At 45.6% G+C, this 25020-nt stretch overlaps 1 protein-coding gene across 1 annotated transcript in view; it reads left to right on the top strand.

The window, feature by feature from the left end:
- Positions 1 to 25020, top strand: part of SENP6 (SUMO specific peptidase 6) — a gene marked incomplete at its 3' end in the record, with an annotated part of 259644 nt that overhangs the window by 188510 nt on the left and 46114 nt on the right. Inside the window, 3 exon segments of the mRNA XM_082250891.1 lie at positions 1884 to 2000; positions 20368 to 20487; positions 21783 to 21875. Of these exon segments, the coding sequence (XP_082107017.1) occupies positions 1884 to 2000; positions 20368 to 20487; positions 21783 to 21875 (330 nt within the window).

Raw genomic sequence — 25020 nt, forward strand, 5'->3', positions numbered from 1 at the left:
CTGGGCGCCGACGTTCCTTGGAAGCTTCCTCTCAAAGAGGATCTCCTGCCCCAAGGACCAATCTTCTATCCTGCTTTACAGTCGCTGGTTTTGACGGCTTCTCTGTTGAACACCAGGTGCTGATGGATTGGGGTTCATCCTTGCTCCTTCTCTTTGGCTCAGATCTTGACCATCCTTCAATGGGGGGATTGAACAGAAATTGTCCTTGAGTACCATCAAGGGCCATGTGTCGGCTTTGGCGGTTTTCTTCCAATGACCCTTGGCCTCAAACTCCCTGGTGTGTACCTTTCTTCAGGTTGTTCGACATTTGGTTCCTCCAGTACGGTCTCAGATGCCGACTTGGGACCTCAATTTGGTGCTTTTGGTTCTCCAGAAGCCTCCCTTTGAGAACCTGCAGGAGATTCCCTTGCTTAAGTTGTCTCAGAAAGTGGCTTTTTTGAAGGCTATCACCTCTGCGCGTGGGGTGTCAGAACTGGTGGTGGTATCCTGTCGTTCACCTTACTTGATGGTTCACAGAGATAAGGTGGTTCTTCTCCCCTGTTCGTCGTTCCTCCCAAAGGTTGTCTCTGATTTCCATTTGAAAGAAGACAGTGTGTTGCCTTCCCTGTGTCCCAGGCCAAAACATCCTAAGGAACCTTGGTGCTTACGGATGGGCCTCGGAAAGTGCTGTTCGCTTCCTCTGCGACCATTTCCAGATGGATCAGACAGACGGTGATTCAGGCCTATTCCATCAGGGGATGTGTTGGCATCTGCGGATGCTTCTTTCGGCGGCACGTTTTTTCAGGCTGTTGTTTAGAGGACTTGATCCTCTTTGAGGGTGTATTGTTTTTTTCAGGTAGGCTCTAGTTGTGGGTGAGCTCCTGTTGGCTACTGTTTAGCCTTGGGAATTTTTTGCTGTTCCCACCCCTCATGTTTAACACTGCTTTGGGACATCCCAAAGGAGCTGTGTCCGTCAATGAACGAAGGAGAAAATTGGATTTTGACTTGCCGTAAAATCCATTTTTCTGATGTTCATTGACGGACACAGCACCCACCCCTCTGTGGAGTTGTAATTCTTCTAACACTGCTTGTAACAAAATGGAATACCTATAGCAGAGAGAGGGAGTATACCCCCTGGGACTGCCCATAGACTTACGCCCCGTACACACGTACTGATTGTCGGCCGTAAATATTCGGCCGATTATAGGCTTGTTAGTATGATGCGTCCGACAGCGCATTTTCGGCTGAACAGAATCTGTCGTGCAAGCACTAAAATTTTTGTTGGCCAACACCAGAACAGTCGATTGTTCGCCAGTCAGTGCAGATTTCGGCCGACAGACAGCAGATTTGCAAGACTGGGCATGCTCAGAAAAGAAAAAAAGACAAGGAAAGTTAACCATCACATGACATCACTTCTGCAGTCGGCTGTTGTTGGCTGACAAAATTCGGGTGCAGTCTTTTGCAGTTTTCAACAGACACGACAGCCCTGGACAAAAGACGGCCAATCGTTCGGCCGACGATCGGTACGTGTGTACGAGGCTTTAGTCAGACTTGTTTTTCTGCCTAGTGTCCTACTCCTGTAGGGGGCAGAATAACTCAATGGTTAAGAAGATCAGAAGCTGTGTCCATCAATGAACAACAGAGAAATGGATTTTACGGTAAGTCAGAAATCCCATTCCCCCCCCCCCCCCCCTCTATTGGTTTAACTAGATTGACTTGTATTTTGTTGTTCATCCAGACTATGTACCAGAAGGGTTGGACCACATGATCCATTAGCTCTAGAGTAGAAGACAGTGGTATATTCTATAGTACTCTGTTCCCAGTTTCGCATGTCCTTTTGGTAAAAGTTTCAATGTGAACTTTCACACTATGGTGTACACATTGTACTTTTTGTTCCTTTTTAGATTGATTGTATATCCTCCTCCTCCTGCAAAAGGTGGAATCTCCGTTACAAACGAGGATCTCCATTGCCTAAATGAAGGAGAATTTTTGAATGATGTAATTATTGATTTCTACCTAAAGTAAGTTATCCATTTGCTTTTTTTACATTCAATTATTTTTTATTTAAAAGGGCACCTAAAGGTTGGATTTCTTTGGTTTGAAAACCATGCAGTTACATTTCCTAATCGGTGTAAAGTTGAATTATGTCAGATTTATCCATTTGGTGGCTAAACCTAGCGTGCCTGTTCAATTTGGGCTAGTATACTTCTTAAACGAGAAGAGAACTAAAATAGGAAGAAATGTGCTGTTTTTAGTTAATTTTGTTTGGTTGTTTTTTTTTTTTTTTAAATATGAGAGTGTTTGGGTTAAAACCTCCAACGCCCTAATTGCTTTATGTTTCCCATTTATTTGTCTTGGTGAAAATCATACATTTTGAGCTGAACAGTAATTAAGAGGACATTTTCCAATGGGAACACTTGTTCTGGTGACAAATGTCTGGGAGAATTTCCTCATGCTTTGGAGAGATTTTCTCTTACAGTTATGTCAACAGAACAGGAAATAAATGGTTACTTCCACAGTGGGATACAGGAGGAAAAATAAATCTAAGTTTTAACTACTCCTTACTTAACGCAAATGAATAAAAATAGTTTGGCTTATATATAGTTTATTACTTTATTTTGCAACAAATAACGGGGGAAAAAAAATGGCGCCAATTTAAAGCAAACCATCTTTCCATTGTACAGCCGTGGTCAAAAGTTTTGAGAATAACACAAATCTTTATTTCTCTATCGTTCATTGATGGACGCAGTTCTCTCTGATTCATATCAGTAGGGTAATACTGACCCCTTATGGAGTAGGACACTAGGCAGAAAAAAGTTCTGGCTACGCCTATGGGCAGTCACGGAGGGTACACCCTCTCTCTTCCTGCATAGGATGCCAGTTTTAATCTGCCTAGTCAGGAGTAAGGACCTAGTTCCTTGCTGGGATCTTTGGTCCTGGCATAGAAGTAATTTTTTTATGTAGATTTTTTTTTTTTAGCTAGTCATTTTTTCTCCGGGTCGTTTTTTCCCGTGAGATCTTCTAGCAATTATGCTGGGCCTGATGACAGACTGGACCCCCATATCCAGTGGTCACCCCAGTTTGGCCATCGAGCGTGTGCAGGCCTTAGCTCAGCGCTGGGTCGGCCGCGACATGGTCCCGCTGGACGGGGACTGGCCCGCGAGTTAAAGTCTCTCGCCAGGACGCATACGACAGGGTCTAGGCTGATGTCGCAGCATTCCTATTTGGCCGACAGCCCCCCTACTCCCGTGGCGTGGGGTCCTGTCATGAGATGGTGCCTGCCTGTGTTCCCGGTATGGTGAGTAAACGAACCCCCCCCCCAGCGGACTTTGGGGTGGGCGGACCCTCACACGCCAGGGTTCCCTCTGTCCTGTTGTGACCCCCCCTTCTCTCCACCACCCCGCCTCCCCCTCCCATGTGGGGGACTGTTTGGGCCTACCTGAGGCTGGGGCCTAGTGTGCAGGCCGCATTGGGGGCTGGGGGAGTGTGCCGTCCACGGCGCTCGTCTAATCCTGCGCGGGGGTGGGGGGGCCTTGGTGGGGTTTTCTGCTGTGGATGGGTGTTTGGGGGGTCCCCATGTGGGTCCCGATTTACCGCGATTCCTGTGCGGGCTGCCATTTAGTTGTAGCCTCTGTCTGCTTCCATCTTGGTACACCTGTTATCGGACATTTTACGGTAGATTGTTTGCTGTGGAGGCCGGTGGCTGGAGGGACAGAGTGTCATGAGGGTGGTCTCTCCCTCTCTGTGGGGGTCTGTTAGCGCACGCCTGACCTCCGTGTAGCGCTGAGGGGCCACGTTTAAAAAAAAAAAAAAAATGTAATTTTTGTCTTTTTTTTTTTTTAAAGTTGCTGGCAGGGTCCTCAGGTTCAGTATGGACCCTGCAGGCCATTTGTTCCCACCTGACCCCCTCACAGAGGCTGCAGGGCTTTCCGGATCTCCACTGTCCGTCGATGCCTTTTCGGCAGTTCAGGAAGCATTTGGGCCCGGGTGAAGGTGGTAGGTGCTCTGAGACGTTTCTCTGCCTACCCTTGCCTCATTTGATGTCTCGGAGTCCGAGTCTGGCTCAGCTGCAGCAGACGTGGGGCCTCCCTGCCAGGTCTGTTACCTCGCACCCTGTCTCCTCGGATGATGAGGAAGACATTTCTACCTCCCTTGCCGCGACAGGTGCTGGTGGATGCACTGGCTGTTTCGGTGCGTGACACCCTGCAATTTGGGAGTCGCAGCGGCTGCGCCTGGGGCGCAGGTGGCATCTTGCACTCACATGCCATCTGGAGCTGCTCTTTTGCTTGCTGCTCATGTAGGAGGGGACCGTCCTGAGACATTCCCCTGGGGTGTCTAAGCGGCCGTTAGACCTTTGGTGGACATACAGTCTCGAGCTGAATGGGACTACCATTGTTCCAGTGGAGGAATCCCCCTCCTTTAAGGACTTGGGGGATAGGATGGCACAAACTGTGGCCTGCAATCTGTACTCCCTGGCGTAGTCTGCACTGGGAACGTTTGTTTTCCCTTGCCACGCAGAATATGCCTGATGGGCGGAGTTCCACCACCGTGACTTGGTGTGGGGCATGTCCCTCTTGCCCTGGGCGAGCTGTTGGACCAGCTGGCACAGGGGCTGCAATTTGTTTGCGATGCCGTGCCTGGTCGAGGCTCCTTTTGTATGGGTCACCTTGTCGTTTTTGGCGCTGGTTGTCCAGCATCTACTTGACCGTAGTGTTGGTCTGCGGATTAAACTTCTACGACGGCTTTAATGGATCTCCCTGTTCAGGGGGATCGCCTGTTTGGAGCTGCCCTGGATGACATTATACAAGGGTCTCACGGGGGCGAAGAGTATTTTCTTCCACAGGCTAACAAGGGTAAGGGCCTTTGTCGCAGTCAGGGTTCTCCCTTTCGGCTCACAAACAGTTTCCCTCAGGGACGGTCGATCTGGCAAAGTCTTTCCAGACTTCAGCGTGTGGTTCCAAACGACCCTGGTCTGGAGAACATGAGATCTTTTTTTGCCGGATCTGCGGCTGGCCTGGATCCCAGGCTTCTGGGTTCAGGAGGTCATGCGGTCCAGTTGCAAGATCGAGTCCCAATCCATTTATTTCCGCTAAGGTTTTTTCCCTTCCAATGTATGGCTGTCCTCGGATCGCTTACTGGCGCTCTGTGGGGCAGTTCAGGCTCTGGTTCAACAAGCTGGATCAACTGGTCCTTTGATGGTTCCGTGCAAATCAAAAATTCAAGTTGGCATCGGTTCGCACAGCGGTGGCTTCCCTGCATCAGGGAGATTCCTGGCCTCCATAGACGTCAAGCTGCCTACCTTCACATCCTGTTATGTTTGGGACACCTACGGGTTCTCATTTTTTTTGCCGTGGGGAAGGATCTCTATCGGTTTGTGGCGTTGCCCTTGGATCTCGCTTATGCTACTAGGATCTTCACAAAGGTGTGGCTCCGGTCCTGGCGCTGTTGCGGCAGCAGGGCGTATCGGTCCGGGGTTCCTGGCTGATCTGCTTCTCCGTGTGGAGTCTCCTATGGTGCTGACTAACGAATTTGGAAGTCACCACGAGAACTCTGGTGTAGTTCAGGTGGGTTCTGAACCTTGATGTCATCCATGGTCCCTTTCATGAGACTGGACTATCTGGGCCTGACTTTGGACTCACCCTCAGTCAGGGTGTTTTCTCCCTCCGGGGAAAATACTCTTGGAACTTCAGACTGCGGTTTATGTCCCTCACATGGTTGTCCGTTCGGACCTGTATGCGAGTTCTGGTACTGATGGTGCTGTCTTTCGAGACGGTCCCTTTTGCTTAGTCCCTCTCGGGGATCCCCCAGAAGGCGATCCTTCTTGAACAATGTCTGTCCAGTGTGACCATGCTTTCGTCTGGTTTGGTAGTCTGGAGACGAATGCATGACCTTGTGGGATTACTTTCATGGCAAAGTTCAGAGAACCCAGGAGGAATTGGAGGTCTTTCTGAGACGTGGTACCTCTAAAGAGGAACAACTGGACTTCTGCCTTGATTCTCTGAACTTTGTTGACAGGGAGACTCGCTTGCAATGTGACTGAGTCTAGGCAAATGCCTAAAAATGTCAGTTTGGTGGTGGGATCTACTGTCTTGTCCGTGGCTACCGACACCCTTAGTGTGCAAAAGAGTGCTACTGTTTTGACTATACTTTGAGGAGTAGACGTGGTGCTCTCTGTCAGAAAGTCGTTTAGGTAATGAATTATGAGTGGACAGCAGCTGATATTCAATAGGTCAATAGGAGCCAGCACTACATTTCTGCAAACAGATCGAATAGTTTAGGGCTACTCTTAGCCCCGAAGGTTAAGCGGTTGGGGAAATAATAAAGGCCTTTCTATTTTGCTCCATGCAGATGCTGCAGTGACGTGTGTATCGGAAGCAGCTTGAAGGCATTGGAGATATCAGTTTTCCCAAGTGGAACTGCTTCCCCGGCCTCCATGATTGCCTGTATGACATTGTCTACCGTGGCATACTGGAAAGAAAATTCCTCGGAAGGTGTTAGTGAATTTAGGCTTGGTACAACAACAGAATGAGGAGCCGAAAGATTGATTATTAAACGTTTTTTATTATTGTATTTGCCGGTTGCTATGCCCTATGGGTTGGTTCGCCAACATGCGAAAGGTGGTGTTTGAAACGGCCCAAGCATTGTCTGTAAAAGAGTGTCTACTGTTGTTGGGTATATATTGGTTGATTGTAAATTGTTACATTTGACTGTGCCTGTCGGCCGTGCAATTAACCCTGTGTGGAACCTTTCTGTGAAACCTGTGAGTAAGAACTAACTAGATCCTGTGAAAGGTGAGAATTGAGAAAAAATGGCAGCATGTCGACCTGTACTTAGGTCAGTCATTTTTTAGGAAAGAGGCGGTTTGGGCACATCGATTTGGCATGCGATCAGAAGCAGATGGAGCAGACCTGCAACAACCTGACTGCAGCCACTTGCGTTGAAGTTGTTGCATATTTGTGCCTTGTCCAAAAATATTATCGGTCTCCCCTAGTGCCAGGGGTGTCGTAGCTAATGATGGGTAACCTGGGTTCGTTGGGGCGCAAGTTGGTAGAATGGGAGTTCGCAGAGCAAATTGCACAAGCCGGCGGCACAAGCCCGGCAAAGTGGCGACAAAACAACTCGGTGTCTGTGTGACTCCAGTCTATTCTGATGTTGAACTGCACAAAGGTTGCCGCTACCTTGGTCGAAAATGATTTGTGGTTATCGTAAAAAGTGGTACCACTGTACTTTTTCCCCAGATCAACTTGTGCATTTACAAGTCCAGTGCCTTCTACGTTGTGGAAAATTGAAACCTATTGCGTCTCTATACAAACCGAAAGTTAATACAAAGTCTGGAATGGACAACTTTTGTTCAGTCTGGGATCTTTAGCTTTTAGCATCACTGACAGGTCACCGTAGTTGTATGTTTCACTCTCTACTACGTCTTGACGCTATTAGTAAGCTACATGAGGTTTACGTCCTTGCCCTCCAAGTATGTCTTTCCTAATATTGGGAAGAACCATATTTGCTGGTGTGATATGTGTTTTGGAGCCCTGTACAGTCTGTGCACCTGTGACAATACCCTGAGAGACGTAAGGTCGATGATTCGTGCGGGTAGAAAATCTGAGGAAATCGCGGTAATTGGTTCCGGAGATTCTAACTTTTCCATTCCATTCTTTGGTTCAGATTATTAATGGACGACAGAATAGACGTCTTCATGGTCTGTATACTTGTCAGGGTGTTGTTAATGTTTTGCGTACTGGCCCCTGGTTGTGGGTTATCTGTATTGTTCAACAAAATTGTTTATAGTTCTGCCTTTCTGGCGGTGGCAGGATATGGTATAGCCCAGCCAGCAAACGTGTGCAGACCACAGTTACGCGATGGATCGGCCGTGACAAAGCCTCAGGGACAGAGGCTGGCCCGCGAGTTAAACATCTCGCAGGGTCTCATGCGACCGGGCTTGGGTCTGAGTCGCAGCGGTTCCTTGGCCGACAGCTCCCCTACTTCGGTGGCAAGGATTCTGTCTGAAACCTAACCTGCACCATGGAAGGGTAAGTACAGTCCCCCCTCTCCCCTTTTAGCGTTTTTTTGAGGTGAATGTGGGAAACCTCCAGGGACGGTCGGACCTGCCTACAGTTCCCTCCTCCCATCCTTAAATCTCTCAGTGAACTGGGCTTCCCCCACTCCCTTTCCCTCCTGTCTGGACTGGGAGTCTGGTGGGGGTCCCAGGGCAGAGGATGCAGCAGAGACCCCTGGGGTCTCCCCCGCTATCCCCACTCTTTAATCGTTGTGGAATAGTGTGTATCCTGCCCTGGTAGTCTGGAGTAGTCCCAGTGTAGGAGGCCCCTAGTTGCATGCCCTACTATTTGCAGTGTGGGTATAGTGCAGGGGGTCCCAGTGCACAGTGGATTCTCCCCTAAACCTGTGTCCTACCTTCAAGGGGAGTCCCCTTGCAGAGGGTGCAGCATTGCAGAGGGCGCAGGGAAGATCCTGGCAGCATGCTGTAGCTGACAGTGTAATGTCACGGTGGCCATTGTGGACCATTTTCCTTTAGCCTGGCTGGTCTCCAGTTGGCGGCCATGTTTGTGTAGCCTGATGTCACGAGGGCCATTTTCCCTAAGTCCGAGAGATGCTGGAGATGACCGAAGCTTTGTGGGGATGGTGAAGTTCCTCCTCTTTCTCTTTTTCCTTAGTTTCCTCTTCCTCCTCAGTTTCTCCTTCCTGTGTCTGGGACATATGAACAGGAATGGCGTCCATGATGATGCTGGGTTCGAATTCTCGGCGCTCCTCTGGTTGGTAGTCCTTAGGGGTCCCTGTTATCTCTCTCTCTCTGCTGATGGGTATCCTGAGCCTTGAGGGGATCCTTTAGTGCTGCCAAAAGTTTGTTTTTGTACTGCAAGGTCTTCCTTTTCTTATGGAGCCTCAGGGTCACATCTCCCCCACTGACCCCCTCATGGAGGTGGCAGGTCCCGCAGAATCCCAGCTTCCTATGGTTGCACTGATGGCTGTCCTGCAGTCCTTAGTGTCCCGGGTGGAAGTGGCATGTGTGCAAAGGCCCAGGAGAAAGTGTCCCCCGCCTTCCCTTGCTCAGTCTGTCTCATCTGATTCTGACCCTGATGCGGCCCATCCAGGGGGGCTCAATATCACACCCCCAGATCCATCCAATAGTGAGGATTATTCCTCCATGGTCGCAGCAAATTAAAAAGCTGGTACACGCACTAATCACTGCAGTGCATGAGACACTTCAAATGGAGAATTCGGCTGATGTAGCCACCGACGTGGCTGTGTCGTTTGGTATGCATACAGTCAGGTCCATAAATATTGGGACATCGACACAATTCTAATCTTTTTGGCTCTATAATGGTTTTGAAATGAAACAAACAAGATGTGCTTTGGATGTAAATACCCTCAAATTAAAGCTGAAAGTCTGCAGTTAAAGCACATCTTGTTTGTTTAATTTCAAATGTTTAATTTCAAATCCATTGTGGTGGTGCATAGAGCCAAAAAGATTAGAATTGTGTCGTTGTCCCAATATTTATGGACCTGACTGTAAGTCACCTCGCACTCCCCCTAGCCACGCACTATTTAGTTCGTACCTTCATTCAGGGGGTTCAACATTTGACTCCACTTGTATGGTATCTTTTGCCGCCATGGGATTTAAATTTAGTGCTTTCGGTTCTCCAGAAACCTCCATTTGAGAATATTCAGGAGATTCCCTTGTCTACGTTATCCCAGAAGGGGACATTCTTGGTGGCTATTACCTCGACCCACAGGGTATCGGAATTAGCAGCATTTTCCTGTCGCAGTCCCTATTCGGTGGTCCATTTGGGATAAAGTTGTTCTTCGTCCCTGTCCATCATTCCTGCCCAAAGTTGTCTCCGACTTCTATTTGAATGAGGACATTGTGTTGCCTTCCTTGTGTCCCAAGCTGGCTCATCCCAATGAATTTGCTTTGCATACCTTGGATGTGGTTTGTGTGATTCGGGTGTATCTGACAGCTACTGAGTCCTTTGAGAGGTCAGACTCACTTTTTGTGGTTACGGACAGACCAAGAAAAGGACTGGCCTCTTCTTCGGCTACCATCTCCAGATGGATCAGACAGACGGTGCCTCAGACCTATTCCATTAAAGGTCAGGTTCCACCTTTCCTTGTCATGGCGCATTCTACTCGGGCACTGAGTGCTTCTTGGACCTTCCGTCGTCAGGCATCAATATCGCAAGTTTGCAAAACGGCCACTTGGTCGTCCGTGCATACCTTCACAAAATTCTATAAGGTAGATACCTGACCCCCTGACATGCCACATTCAGCAAGTAATTTTTTGGGGGGGGGGGGGGTGGGTACCTAGATTTTTGCAGGTACCCGCTCCCACTTCCTCTCGGGTCGCCTAGTTCTCCTTTTCCTCTCCCTCACTGCAATCTTCTGGGACACGTCAGAGGTCCCAGAAGATATCCTGGCTATTTTAGACGTGCAGCGCGTCTCGCACCTGGCTGTGAACCTGCAAGCTGTCACAGCCTAGAGATGCTGGCGCCACAGGGTGAGGAGGGCGGCTTGGGGCGGCCGCATCGCTGGATCCTGGGACAGGTGAATGTGTGTTTATTAAAAGTCAGCAGCTACACTTTTTGTTGCTGCTGACTTTTAATAAACACAAAATCAAGTGGAACTCCGCTTTCAGATTAAAACAGAATTTTATTTTCTACAAAAAAAGTTTCTATAAAATGTAAACTAGAAGTGATTTGGGAAAAGGTTCACCAAGTCGAATTCAAATGTTATAGCTACTACTAACTACTCTGGGTAATTAACATTGTTTTTGTCTGAAAGCTCATTTTAAGCACACCTGTCAATGGTTAATGGTTTGTCTTACACCTCTAATTCCAGTAAAGCTTGTTTTTTTTGAAAAACAGCAGACTTGCAGAATCAACAAGTAAAAAAGAAAAGAAAAAATACTTTAAAAAGAAAAAAAGCTTGTGTTTAACCACTTCCTGCCTGCCATATAGCAGAATGATGGCAGGAAAGTGGTTACGTTATCCTGACTGGGCGCCAAATGACGTCCAGCAGGATAAGGCGCTCGCGTGCACCCACGAGGGCGCGCAGAGCGGCGTTCGGTGGTGCGGTGTTTCACTCTGACACACCGCATCACCAATCCCGGTAAAGAGCCTATGATGTTGGCTCTTTACCATGTGATCAGCTGTGACCAATCACAGCTGGTCACATTGTAACCAGGAAGTGCCATTTATCTGCTTTCCTCCACTCGCGCTGACAAGACGCGAGCATAGGAGAGCCGGTCTGGGGCTCTCCTGACGGGGGGGAATCTGCACTAATGATCAGCCCATTGATTATCTGTGCAGACCCATCAGGGATGCCCACTAGAGCCCACCAGGGATGCCAATCAGTGCTAATTAAAGGTGCCAATCAGTGCTCATTAGGGATTCCAATCAGTGCCCATTAGTAATGCCTGTCAGTGCCTCATAAGTGCTGCCTATTAGTGCCATCTATCAGTGCCACCAACAGTGCCCATTAGTGCTGCCTATGAGTGCCCATCAGTGCCATCTATCAGCGCCCATCAATGTTTCATATTGGTGTCACCTATCAGTGCTCATCAGCGCCGCCCATCAGTGTTACATATTAGTGCCACCTCATCAGTGACTATCAGTGCAGCCTCATCAGTGCAGGAGAAAACTTATTTACAAAATTTTTAACATAAAGAAAAACTTTGTTTTTCAAAATTTTAGTTTTTTTTATTTAGCAAAAGAGAAAAAAACTTGCTGTGATCAAATACCACCAAAATAATGCTCTATTTGTAGGAAAGAAAATGATAAAAATTGTGTTTAGGTACAGCGTTGCATGACCGCGCAATTATTCAAATCGTGACAGCGCTAAAAGCTGAAATTTGGCCTGGGCAGGAAGGGGGTGAAAGTGCCCTGTATTGAAGTGGTCAATATAGATTTAGGAATACATACTTGAATAGAGTTGTCTTTGTTTTTGTTTTTTTAAACCAGTTTAGTGTCACCTAAAAGATTAAATGTGCTCAGATCTGCCATCTGGTGGACTTAAAAAGCTATGCAGTCTAATACAGTTGTATATATAGTTCTATATATACATGTTTCTAGCTTTTTTTTTCTTTTTTGAATTATAAGGTTTTATTCAGTTTTCAAATATAAAAGTACAGGGGTTAAAAGAAGATAACAAGCTTCATCGTGGTGGTTCCATATGGCATCCCCGATATAAAAAATTCAAAAGACATGTGAGACAGTGGAAGCAAAGCAACCCACATTGGGGAATAACCAAAATTCATTGGAATAATAGGATATGATTGACATAGACGCACAATCCATACCTCATGATGATAGGTGTATATGAATATCAGATCCAGAGCTTCCTGCATGGGTAAATCACAGGAATAAGGTTCAGACGCCTAAAGTGAGTATCTTTAGATAAATAGGGACGGGGGAAGAGTTGTACTACTAGGGGAATAGACCTGATGATGAAGTAGGGCAGAAAAGAAGAATAAAAAGAACAGAAAAGGAAGGAGCAGATAAGGTAAAGGGTGGGAAGAGAGAGGGGAGAGCAGGTTGCAAGAATGGGAGAGACCTAGCTCAGTCATGTGGCCAGAAGTTTCCACGTTTCAGGGAAAATGGCACAAAAGCAAGGAGAGTTTCAAAAGAGTATCCATATACCCCAGGTGGCCATGTAGCCACAGAAAATGTGTCATGATGTTTTGCTACTAGCCTCTAAAAAAAAAAAAAAAATCTGGTGCGTTTTCCTGGATATAGATGTTGGTGTACACAAAGGAGGAAGTTGCTGGGGACACAGGAGGAAAAGAGTGATGTGGAGAACAAAAAGCAGTGTGTTAATTAAATAAGCAAGCACAGAGCATATGAAGCACTTTATTAAGAGACTTTGCTGCGTGTTTATATGAACTTGTGTATTGCACAACAGTAAATTGTGACGTTTACTGGTTTTTACGTTTTTTTCATAAAGCATTGGACACTTTATTTTATGGGATATCAATAGCACAAAGCACTGAAGCACTTGCATATGTGTGATACTTTTTTTATATGCGTTTTTCACACATGTATATTAACGTTTTTTCATTTTAATTTTTTTATTGTGGTGATAGCCAAGTACACAAATGTAAATGGGAAGTAAATACACATGAAATAGGACTACATAATTTGAAATACTCGATGCAAGGCACAATTGTGTGTCGGGCTGCAACAGCTGGTTTACCTAACAAGACACAGATGCATATATACAAAGTTCTGAATGTTTTAATATAAACACAGTTTTTTTTTTTTTTTTCTTTTTTTTTTTACTACAGGCCAATATACAGGTTACATCTGCCAAAATGTAAAAAAAAAAAAAAATGTATTGTTTTAAAAAGCCTTTAGACTGCAGGTGAACAGTTTTTCACAGATGACATTCTGGTTCCCACTGACAGCTCTTGGGATCCGATCTGTCAGTGATGGCTGGAATTTAGAGCCCTGCAGTGTTGGTTTCTGGTTTTCAAAGGGGACATTGGTAAACATACCCCAGTACAGGGCACCATTCTGAGAATAGTTTGTATACAAATTGTGTCTGTAACAGTAAACTAAATCATGTACAGAGTCACAGGTAAGGGTTATGTAGTTTTAACCACTTAAGCCCCAGAAGATTTTACCCCCTTCCTGACCAGGGGGTATTTTGCGATTCGGCACTGCGTGACTTTAACTGACAATTGCGCTGTCGTGCGACACTGTACCTAAACAAATTTGACGTCCTTTTTTTCCCACAAATAGAGCTTTCTTTTGGTGGTATTTGATCACCTGTGCAATTTTTTGATCATGCGCTATAATCAAAAAAAGAGCGACAATTTTGCAAAAATAACAATATTTCTCTATCGCTCATTGACAGACGTAGTCCTCTGTGATACAGCACCTTCGGGTTATGTTGCCTCCACAGGAGCAGGACTAGACAGGAAATTAAAAAGCTCTGGCTACACCCTAGGGGCAGTCCCAGAGGGTATATCCTCTCTCTCTCTCTGCCTCAGCAAATCAGTTATTTTCTGTCTAGTTAGGAGTAAGGACCTAGATACCTTGCTGGGATCTTCGGTCCTGGCAAGATTTTTTTCTTAAAAAGATTTTTTAGACAGCTTTTTTCTCCAGTGTTCCTGTGAGATCTTCAAGCAAGAAAGCTGAACTGGGCGACGGGCTGGATGTTGAGATCCGGTGGTCACCCCAGTTCAGCCTACGAGCGCGTGCAGGCCATAGCTCCGTGCTGGGTCGGCCGCGACAAAGTCCCATTAAGGGACTGACCCCGCGAGTTAAACGTCTCGCTGAAACGCCAAAGACCATGAGTCACGGCGTCCGTATTGGTCGACAGCCCTCCCGCCCCGGTGGAGAGGGGTACTGTCAGGCGTTGGTGCCCGCCTGGTTCCGGTATGGTGAGTAGTATGTTCCCCCTTTTCCCCCTGACGGGTCTTGTGGTGAACGCGGGCCCCTCTCTGTATGGTAAGATAGAGTCCCCCTCTATCCTATAACATGGCACAGATCCCCCTACTTTGAGTGTGATTTTATGTGCAAAAAGCCAGGAGGCTTGGTTTGGGAGCTAACAATCTAATTGTATACATGTTTAAAAGATTGTAATCAGTGGCAGTCTGGGAATCTTACTGTGATAAGAATAAGGTACCTACCAGTCAGAAGCCACGGACATGTAGACTGCCTTCCTAGTCAAATCTCCAGCTATAGCAGGCCTTCCGAACGGCCATGAGGTCCGCCAGGGCCGGTACCGCCAACCACGCCAAAAATCCCCATGCAGAGATAGTGTTGTGTGCCCTGCAGCACACCGCTATTCGGTACAGGCCGCCGCCATTTTTTTTGCTGGATTGCACGAGCCGCCATTTTGGCGTAGCCTCGTGTCTCCAGCATGGGGGCGGCCATGTTTGAGGTGATCCAAACACCTCGTGGAGCTAGGGGAGGCGCCGGAAGGCGTGCAGAGGGGCGGAGCCGCCTCCTTTCTTCCTGGGCAGCCAGCCAAAAGACTTCCTGTTTGTCAAGACAGCGCTGTAACCTGTTGCAGTTAAACTCTGAGCATCAAGTGGTGAGCCTGGGGGTCTATCTCTCTCTCTCTCTCTCTCTCGATCGATAGGGATCCCTAGCAGGTAACACTAAGGGGCTTTTGTGGCGCTGGGGGTCTGTGAAAAAAAAAAAAAAAGAAAAAAAGTTTTTTATTTTTGAATTATATTATCCGGGAAGTTACTGGAATAATCATGGACCCTGCCACACAAATTCCCCCACCTGTTTCCCTCGAGGGGGCCACGGGACCCGCCGGTGCACAGAGTGTAGAGGCATTTACAGCAATTTTGGAGTCTATGGTGGCTCGGGTGGAGGCGGCCTGTCAGGGACGAGGGTCAAGGAAGCGACCCCCGCCTACCCCTATATTATCTGACACCTCTGACTCAGATTCAGAGATGGTCACTGCAGTTGCAGGTCCCTCTGCAAGGGCTGTTACCTCAGGTAAAGCTCCCTCAGACAGTGAGGAGGACGTTTCTTCTCCCGCTATAATTCAGGAAGAAGCATTGGTGGACGCACTAGTTGTGGCAGTGCAGGAAACCTTAAAACTTGAGGTTTTACCGGCAGAAGCAACTGATACAGAGATTTTTTTGGTACTAACAAGCCCTTCAAAACGGTGAAGGTTTTTCCTGTACCCAAGTGTTTTGGTAATAAGATTAAAGGAGAATGGGAGCATTCTAAACGTACCTTTACTATTTCCAAGCGTATTGCTAGACGCTATCCGTTTGAGGAATCCATCATTAAGAAATGGACGGTACCACCAGTGGTGGATCCACCTATTTCCAGGCTGAATAAAGCCACGGTTATCCCAGTGGAGGACACTTCGTCCTTTAAGGATCCGGTGGATCGAAAGATGGAAGCAGAGTCCCGCACCATCTTCTCTCTGATAGGGTCAGCATTTAGACCAGTAATTGTTATTGGTCTAGTTTCCCAGACACTTACGGAATGGGCGAGATTGGTACGCCAAGACCTCAGGGGAAAAGATATTCCCCAGGAAACATCTGATTTGATGGAACAGATTATACAAGGGCTACAGTTTATCTGTGACGCAGCCTTGGACACTACTCCCCTATTAGGGCATGCATCTATGTCAGCGGTAATCCTCAGACGTGTGCTGTGGTTAAAATGCTGGTCAGCTGACCTAGGTTCCAAAAAGACCTTGACGAATCTCCCCTTTCAGGGGAATCGTCTATTTGGGGCCACCCTAGATGAAATCATTAAGGATGCCACTGGGGGCAAGAGCACTTTTTTGCCACAGGCTGCTAAAGCTAAGGGACCTCGCAACAAGCGAGGACCTTTCTTTACCGCCCATAAAGGGTTCGCACGCCCGGCTGGAACAAGCGGGAGAGGCAAGACTCCTCCAGGAGGGTTCAAGAAAGGCTGGTCGGACAAACAGAGGACCAACTCAGCCAAACCCGAAGCAAAGGATTACACAGCCTGAAGGTGCGCCCCCACCCGGGTTGAGGGTGGGGGGACGTTTTCACCGGTATTCAGGACATTAGATCGAGCATCAACTACTACTACCGGTGCGATTCTTCCCTTCCAACATTTAAGTACTACAGGGAGCAGTAGTCACCGTTCTCTGAATAGATCTTTTCCTTTTCCTAAGATTAGTCTCAATTCCCCACAGGAATCGGATCTGGTTGACCAGACAGGCCAAGAAGCCTCTAGCCGGGTGACTTCGGTCCCTGAAGTTCAACCAGAAAAGATCACCCTTCCTGATAGCAATCAGGTATCTGATAAATGTGTGGGAACAGAAAACGACCAGACTTTCTCGGTTGGTCGGGGCCAGATAGTGCTAGGGACGCCTGGTTCAGATCCAGTCAGCACCAGTGGTCCTAGAAATTCTAGGCTGGCCTCGTCAAGCCGGCCTGGCCGACTTGGACAGGCTAGTCGCAGACGTTCCATGGGAACTTCGTCTCAGGGAGTGTCTGTGGTCTCAAGGACCAATTTACCATCGTGCTTTACAGTCGCTGGTTTTAATGGCCTGGCCATTGAGACCCAAGTACTGAAGGACAGAGGTTTGTCAGCTTCAGTCATTCCTACCCTTATTAAAGCAAGGAAAGCGACTTCCAGCAAGGTCTATTATCACACATGGAAGACTTATATTGCGTGGTGCGAATCTTTAGGATTTCCTCCACGTACCTATTCGGTGACTCGAATATTGGCTTTTTTGCAACAAGGGGTTGAGCAGAAGCTAGCCTTGAGCACCATCAAGGGTCAAGTTTCAGCATTAGCAATCTTCTTTCAGAAACCTCTAGCTACCAAGTCCTTGGTGCGGAATTTCATCCAGGGGGTGCGGCACCTGGCTCCACCAGTCCGCGCGCCCTTACCGCCCTGGGATCTTTAGTTTTGTCGGTTCTACAGAAACCTCCCTTTGAAAACATCAGGGAGATTCCCTTGTTTACTTTATCCCAGAAGGTGGCCTTCTTGGTGGCTATCACTTCTGCTCGCAGGGTGTCAGAACTGGCTGCATTATCATGCCAGTCCCCATACCTAGTGATTCATAGGGATAAGGTAGTACTTCATCCTAAGCCATCCTTTCTTCCTAAGGTGGTTTCAGATTTTCATCTGAATGAAGATATTGTACTACCTTCCTTGTGTCCTCAGCCCAAGCATCATCGGGAACATGCGTTGCATTCCTTGGATGTGGTTCGGGCAATCAGAGTATACCTGAAAGCTACGGAATCATTCCGTAAGACGGATTCACTTTTTGTGATCACGGATGGCCCCAGAAAGGGTTTGCCTGCATCTGCCGCGACCATTGCCAAATGGATTAGACAGACGGTGGTACAGGCTTATTCTATTAAGGGTCAGAATCCTCCGTTCCCTGTTAGGGCGCACTCCACTCGAGCGCTCAGTACTTCCTGGGCCTTTCGCCATCAGGCGTCAGTGGTCCAGGTATGTAAGGCGGCCACCTGGTCGTCGGTACATACCTTTACAAAATTCTATAAAATTGATGTGACGGCATCGGCGGATGCCTCATTTGGCCGCAAGGTTTTGCAGGCCGCAATTTGAGGAGACCGGTGGTCTACCTCGAGAGTTTTTTTCTGTTTGAAAAATTTCTTTTTTGTTGAGTCTCATCATTAAGGATGAGCATTGTAAACTTCTAGTTGGCACCGGTTGGGCCTTCTAGATTGGGATTTGATTTCCATTTTCCCACCCCTCATTTGTGATACTGCTCTGGGACGTCCCGAAGGTGCTGTATCACCGAGGACTACGTCTGTCAATGAGCGATAGAGAAAAATGGATTTTTGTAAAATCTTACCGTAAAATCCTTTTCTCTTAGCTCATTGACAGACGTAGTCCCCGCCCCTCTGTTTTGGAGTTGGGTTGGGTTAAAATCTCTAAAGACTGCTTTTTGACATAACTGATTTGCTGAGGCAGAGAGAGAGAGGATATACCCTCTGGGACTGCCCCTAGGGTGTGGCCAGAGCTTTTTAATTTCCTGTCTAGTCCTGCTCCTGTGGAGGCAACATAACCCGAAGGTGCTGTATCACCGAGGACTACGTCTGTCAATGAGCTAAGAGAAAAGGATTTTACGGTAAGATTTTACAAAATTCCATTTTTTTATATGAAATTCCCCAAAAAAAATGTAAAAATCAAAATTTTTTTAAATTTTTGGCCAATTTGTTTTCTGCTACCTATGTTGGGTAAAAAAATCACAATAAGCGTATTTTGATTGATTTGCGCAAAAGTTATTGCGTTTACTAACTAAGGGAAAGATTTTTGTCATTTATGTTTTTTTTTTTTTTTTTTAACGAGTAATGGCGGCGATCTGCAATATTTTTTTTTTTGAGGGACTGCGACATTGCGGCAGACAGATCGGACCCTTGACTGCCATTTTTCACACTTTTGGGGGTACCAGTGACATTACTACAGTAATCAGTGCTATACATATGCACTGTTACTGTAAAAATGACACTGGCAGGGAAGGGGTTAACTTTATTAGAGATGCAGTGACTGTGTCCCTAGGGGCGTGCTTCTAACTGTGCAGGGATGTGGCTGTGTGTGTAACAGCACAGATCAACGGTCCTCCATAGCAGGACCGTTAGATCAGTGCTTTTACACAGGAAAGAATGACAGACGGCTTTGTTTACATTAGCTGCCTGCCTTTCTCCCTTCACAGCGGACGATCGCGAGTGACCGGCGGACATCGGATCCGCCGGTCACATGTACGGAGGTGTCCGTGAACGAGCCGAGGCGGGAGCGCGCCTCCGGCGGCGCGCGCTCGCCCGCTATTGGCTCCAAGGCTAGTGACGTACCAGCGGTCGGCAACCGGTTAAACATCTCTTAGGCTACGTTCACATGTAGGTATTTTGTGGCTTTTTTCAGCTCTAAGGATCAGCTCAAAAAACGTGACAAATCCTATTAATTTCGATGGCCCCTGTTCACATCTGAGCGTTCCGACGCCTTGAGCAAAATGCCTGACGCTCCAAAAAGTACATGAGCTACTTTTTGGCAGATTACAGGGTAGATTTTGCCCCATAGACTTAATGCAAATGCTGGAAAGGCGATATAGAGCCTATAAAATAGCTACGCCTAGATGTGAACGTAGCCTTAACCTCCCTGGCGGTATGATTCTTTCAGATTTTAGGTGCTGAAAGCGGTACCATTATTTTGCATGTAATTCTTGAGAATGAGCAGCCCAAACCACCTATTTACATAGTTTTTTTTTTTTTTTTCTGTGCGTTCTTCTTTATAACATCTTGGGTATGATAAAGTTTAAAACACAAAATTTCTAAATTATAATATAATAAAAAACTATAAATAAGTTAAAGAATGTATGTATATATATGTATGTTATATATATATATATATATATATATATATATATATATATATATGTGTGTGTGTGTATATATATATATATATATATATATTATATACATATATATATATATATATATATATATATATATATATATATACATAAAAAGTACAGTAAAACTGCAGGAAAGGGCACTGGGGGGCAATGTAATGTGAATTTATTTTATTTTGAATGGTATCAGTGTGTTTGGTGTGTTTTACATTTGAATTTGCCGCCGGTTCCACCCCCCTGCGAACGTCACGTCGCAGGAGACGGAAGCCAGGGCACGGAGACGATCGGGAGGAAGATCCGCCTCCGCATACCACTTGCATACATCGCTGGATCCCGGTGACAAGGTAAGTAACCCTGCTTACAGGATCCAGCAATGCTTCTGGCAGTACCCCGAGTGTGGCTCGGGGTTACCGCTTTTGGCTCTGAAATTTAACCCCGAGCCACACTCGGGAATACCGCTAAGAAGGTTAAAGTGAAGTGAATGTATGCAGTAAACCTTTTGTCAATCATTACAGTCTTTTTTTTTTTTTTTTTTAACAGGTATTTAGTACTTGAGAAACTAAGAGAACATGCAGACAGGATCCATATTTTTAGCTCTTTTTTCTATAAACGCCTCAATCAGAGAGAGAGGAGGAACTTGCAGGATACCGCTAACCTGACGTAAGTATGCTTTTTTTCTGCTTTAGTCAGTTCTTGTTGTGGTTTTTGTGCACATTATATAAGAATTTTTCTTTTTTTAAAAGTCAGCATATAGTACCAAACTACAATTGTGTTGCGCTTCAACCAAAACTGAAACATAAACTAATAATACAAAAAAAAAAACTTGTAATTAAAGTTACACCTTTGCATTAAGGTTGACTGCAATCCCAATTGATATAAATCATAAAAACATCAGGTTTAACCAGTGCTAAATAAATACATGCAGATAAAAATAGTCCAAACAGTGTAGTTTATCCCAGCCCCCAATCTTCTTCTTTATTCAAGAATGCTCAATCCTTCTCCCTTTGTGGGTGTTCCAATAAAACAAATCCATGTTTTACCACAAACTTGCTCCCCCCCTTAAGTTTTAACTCTAACCTTCAGCAATGCGACCTTGCAATTAAGCTTGGTCAGAAAACACCTTTTGACCTCTCCTGGGCTTGAGCAAAAGTTGCCAGTAAGCGGTCAGTGATTGCTCTTTTTAAGTCACCCCACTCTGTTTGCTGTTTTCCAGGTACCATGAGTGAAAAAAATCTCAATAGTGCTTATACCTTTTTAAAAACAATCTTTATATTTAAAAAACAAATGCTAGGTACTCACAAATTACTGGTGCTTCCAGTGCACCAGTCTATACACGTATAAGACTCCTCACTTATGTATAAATAAGCCACTAGCACACACTTCGGGCTCCTGACTCCACAGAGCTGCCGGGTGTCGTCACGGTCTTTCAGCAGATTTGCAAGTTTTGAGTTACTTTAGAAGCAAATGTGTTTTCCAAGTTAGGTTGAATCACACCATATGAAGCCTAGAAACTTTAAACAGGATTGTAGCCCTAGAACTTGGCTGATTAGCATTGGGTATGGTGGTTGCGCCCCCTGTTGGTGATTACAGCACAGGCCTGGAGAGTTCTACCTCACAGTGAGGAAAGCTCTTCAACACTTAATGTTTGTGTTCAAGTGAATAAACTGTAAAAGGAAATCTGAAGCCAGTTTAGTTTTCACACATGAAAAATGCCAAAATTTTAAGAACTGTTTTAGAACTACAGTCAAATAATAGGAGGGCTCCTTGAGATGCTTGCACTGTGAATTGCTCAGAGATCGTGCGTTTCACATTCTCATTTTTTTCTCTTTGATGCAATAGCTTTCTGTTTCAGTAGTTGCTGGAATAAATAGTTTTGTATTTGTTAATTGCTAGATGTATGTTGCCTAATGTAGGTAAGAAAAGCTTGAGTGATTTATGTCATTTCCCTTCCCCAGACTGCAGCAAAGAAGGCATGGAAGAGTCAAAACCTGGACTCGGCATGTGGACCTCTTTCAGAAAGACTTCATTTTTGTTCCACTGAATGAAGCGTATGTAGAATCTTGAAATGTAAATCGCTAACTACTTAGATTACTTGTTTAAATATTATGAAATGTTGCTACATGAAATCCAAATCTTGGGGTCATAAAGCAACCTTGTTGTATACCCGTGTCCAGGTCTTACCAGAGACCAGCATAGTGTGCAGATGTGGACACAGGTTATCAAGGGCATAGCAGTAGTTAAGTGCTCTGCCTGGGAGACAGGAGGTTCAATGTCCAGAGGCTGCAGAGAGTGTGAGAGAGAGGTACAGTGGTTGTACATGAGCACAAGGGTACTGTAAGTAGGTCTGGATGGCCAAACAAAAGGCCTAGGCTTGAGCAGTGATACTGCAGGAGGAAGCCAGGAGGCTTAAAGTGATTGTAAATTAACACCTGGTAAAACACTCAATTTAAAATAGAAATGAAAGGCAAAGCATTTTTGTATAGATAAAAAAAAAAAAAACATAAAACCTTTTTTCCCTTTTTATTTTTTTTTTTAATTACATTCAGGGTACCTCCTAAAATATCACTACCAGGTAGGAGGGACTAAAAACTAGTTGTGAGGTTTCTGCAGTCTTTTTGTGGCAAGTGGAAAACCCCACTGGATAAAAAAATATGCATTCTAATGAAAGGAATAACATATACAGTATCTCACAAAAGTGAGTACACCCCTCACATTTTTGGTAAATATTTTATAACTTTTTATGTGAACACTGAAGAAATTAAACTTTGCTACAATGTAAAGTAGTGAGTATACAGTTTGTATAACAGTGTACATTTGCTGTCCCCTCAAAATAACTCAACACACAGACATTAATGTTTAAACCGCTGGGAACAAAAGTGAGTACACACCCTAAGTGAAAATGTCCAAATTTGGCCCAGTTAGCCATTTCCCCTCCTCTGCGTCATGTCACTCGTTAGTGTTACAAGGTCTCAGATGTGAATGGGGAGCATTCTCTCATACTGGTCACTGGAAATTCAAGATAGCATAGAACTCTGAGAATCTGAAAAAAAAATTCCTAGGCTATAAGAAGATTGACCCTAGACCCTAAAACCGAGCTGCAGCACGGTGGCCAAGACCATACAGCAGTTTAACAGGACAGGTTCCGCTCAGAACAGGCCTCGCCATGGTCGACTAAAGAAGTTGAGTGCATGTGATCAGCGTTATATCCAGAGGTTGTCTTTGGGAAATAGACGTATGAGTACTACCTGCATTGTTGCAGAGGTTGAAGGGATGCGGGCTCAGCCTGTCAGTGCTGGACCATACATCGCACACTGCATCAAATTGGTCTGCATAGCTGTCGTCCCAGAAGGAAGCCTCTTCTAAAGATAATGCACAAGAAAGCCCGCAAACCGTTTGCTGAAGACAAGCGGACTATAAGGACATGGATTACTGGAACCATGTCCTGTGGTCTGATGAGACCAAGATAAATGTATTTGGTTCAGATGGTGTCAAGGGTGTGGCGGCAACCAGGTGAGGAGTACAAAGACAAGTGTATCCTGCCTAAAGTCAAGCATGGTGGTGGGAGTGTCATGGTGTGGGGCTGCTGCCACTGGGAGCTACAGTTCATTGAGTGAACCATGAATGCCAACATGTACTGTGACATATTGAAGCAGAGCATGATCCCCTCCCTTCGGAGACTGGGCCGCAGGGCAGTATTCCAACAGAACGACCCCAAACACACCTCCAAGACGACCACTGCCTTGCTGAGGAAGCTGAGGATAAAGGTGATGGACTTGCCAAGCATGTCTCCAGACCTAAACCCTATTGAGCATCTGTGGGCATCTGCAAATGGAAGGTGGAGGAGCACAAAGTCTCTAACATCCATCAGCTCAGTGATGTCGTCATGGAGGAGTGGAAGATAACTCTCCAATAGCACCCTGCAAAGCTCTGGTGAACTCCATGCCCAAGAGGGTTAAGGCAGTGCTTGAAAATAATGGTGGCCACAAAAAATATTGACACTTTGGGCCCAATTTGAACATTTCCACTTAGGGGTGTACTCATTTTTGTTGCCAGCGGTTTAGACATTTATGGCTGTGTGTTATTTTGAGGGGACAGCAAATTTACTTATTTTATACAAGCTGTACACTCACTACTTTACATTGTAGCAAAGTGTCATTTCTTTAGTGTTGTCGCATGAAAAGATATAATAAAATATTTACAAAAATGTGAGGGGTGTACTCACTTTTGTGAGATACTGTATTTGCACTGCAGAAATCTGCACAAGATAAGTATCAGCTTGACTGAGACTCATTTGCGTAAACCTTTGCAATCCCATCTGAGTATGAATAAAGTTCCTGTGATTGCAAATCTTAAAAGGAAGTGTAATCTGTGATTTTTAATGGAACTGTGTAGTGTAAGGTCTGATGAACCCCAAGCTGCATGGGGAGAATAGGGACGATGTACTGAATACAGTACGACCCTCATTTCACCAAGCTTTGCATGTCCATGACAAAGATGGTCAGTTTGCTATTTTGTATTTGTGGTGAAGAAATTATAAATTTCATCTGATCCCCTACTAGAACACAGCTCAGTGCCCAAACAATTGGCAAAGAAGGCCCTGAAATCTTCTTCATTGGCTGAACAAAAATTAGTGAAAAGTCCTACTTCTGTGCTGAACCCTCACACTGTAAACATACTTAACACTTACCTTTCCTACAGCCCTTGATTTAAAATTCAGCAGTTGATTAGGCAGTACATTTGAAAAAAATGTCGCTCTGGCCCATTTAGTAAAGTAATATAGCAATTTAAAGTAATATAGCGATAAAGCAGAACTCCAGCCATACAGCTAAACATGTAGTTGATTGTTATGAGAACTGTTGTGTTGGCTATTTGTAATTTTGTTTGGCTACTTTTAAAATTCACACCCACCTGACACCACTATTCAGAATTTGCAGATTAGCACCTTGCTGGTTCGCCTACAACCCTGCTCACTGGACTATAAATGAGGTTTATCCCACTAGTTAAGAACTTTGGTTTCTCTACGGCTGTAAGCCTGCCTTCTGGAGCAACAGTACTTTCATTCTTGTCCAATGAGAGAGAAGGAATTCAGATACAGTTGAGTCATACTGTTGCCTACAGGAGATATAGACATTGGCAAACAGGAAATGTCTAAACTAGTCCCCAGTGTAACTCATTCTCTACCCAGCATGCCTT

This window comes from Pelophylax lessonae, assembly GCF_965119305.1.
Source record: "Pelophylax lessonae genome assembly, chromosome: 3".
Lineage (NCBI taxonomy): Eukaryota > Metazoa > Chordata > Amphibia > Anura > Ranidae > Pelophylax > Pelophylax lessonae.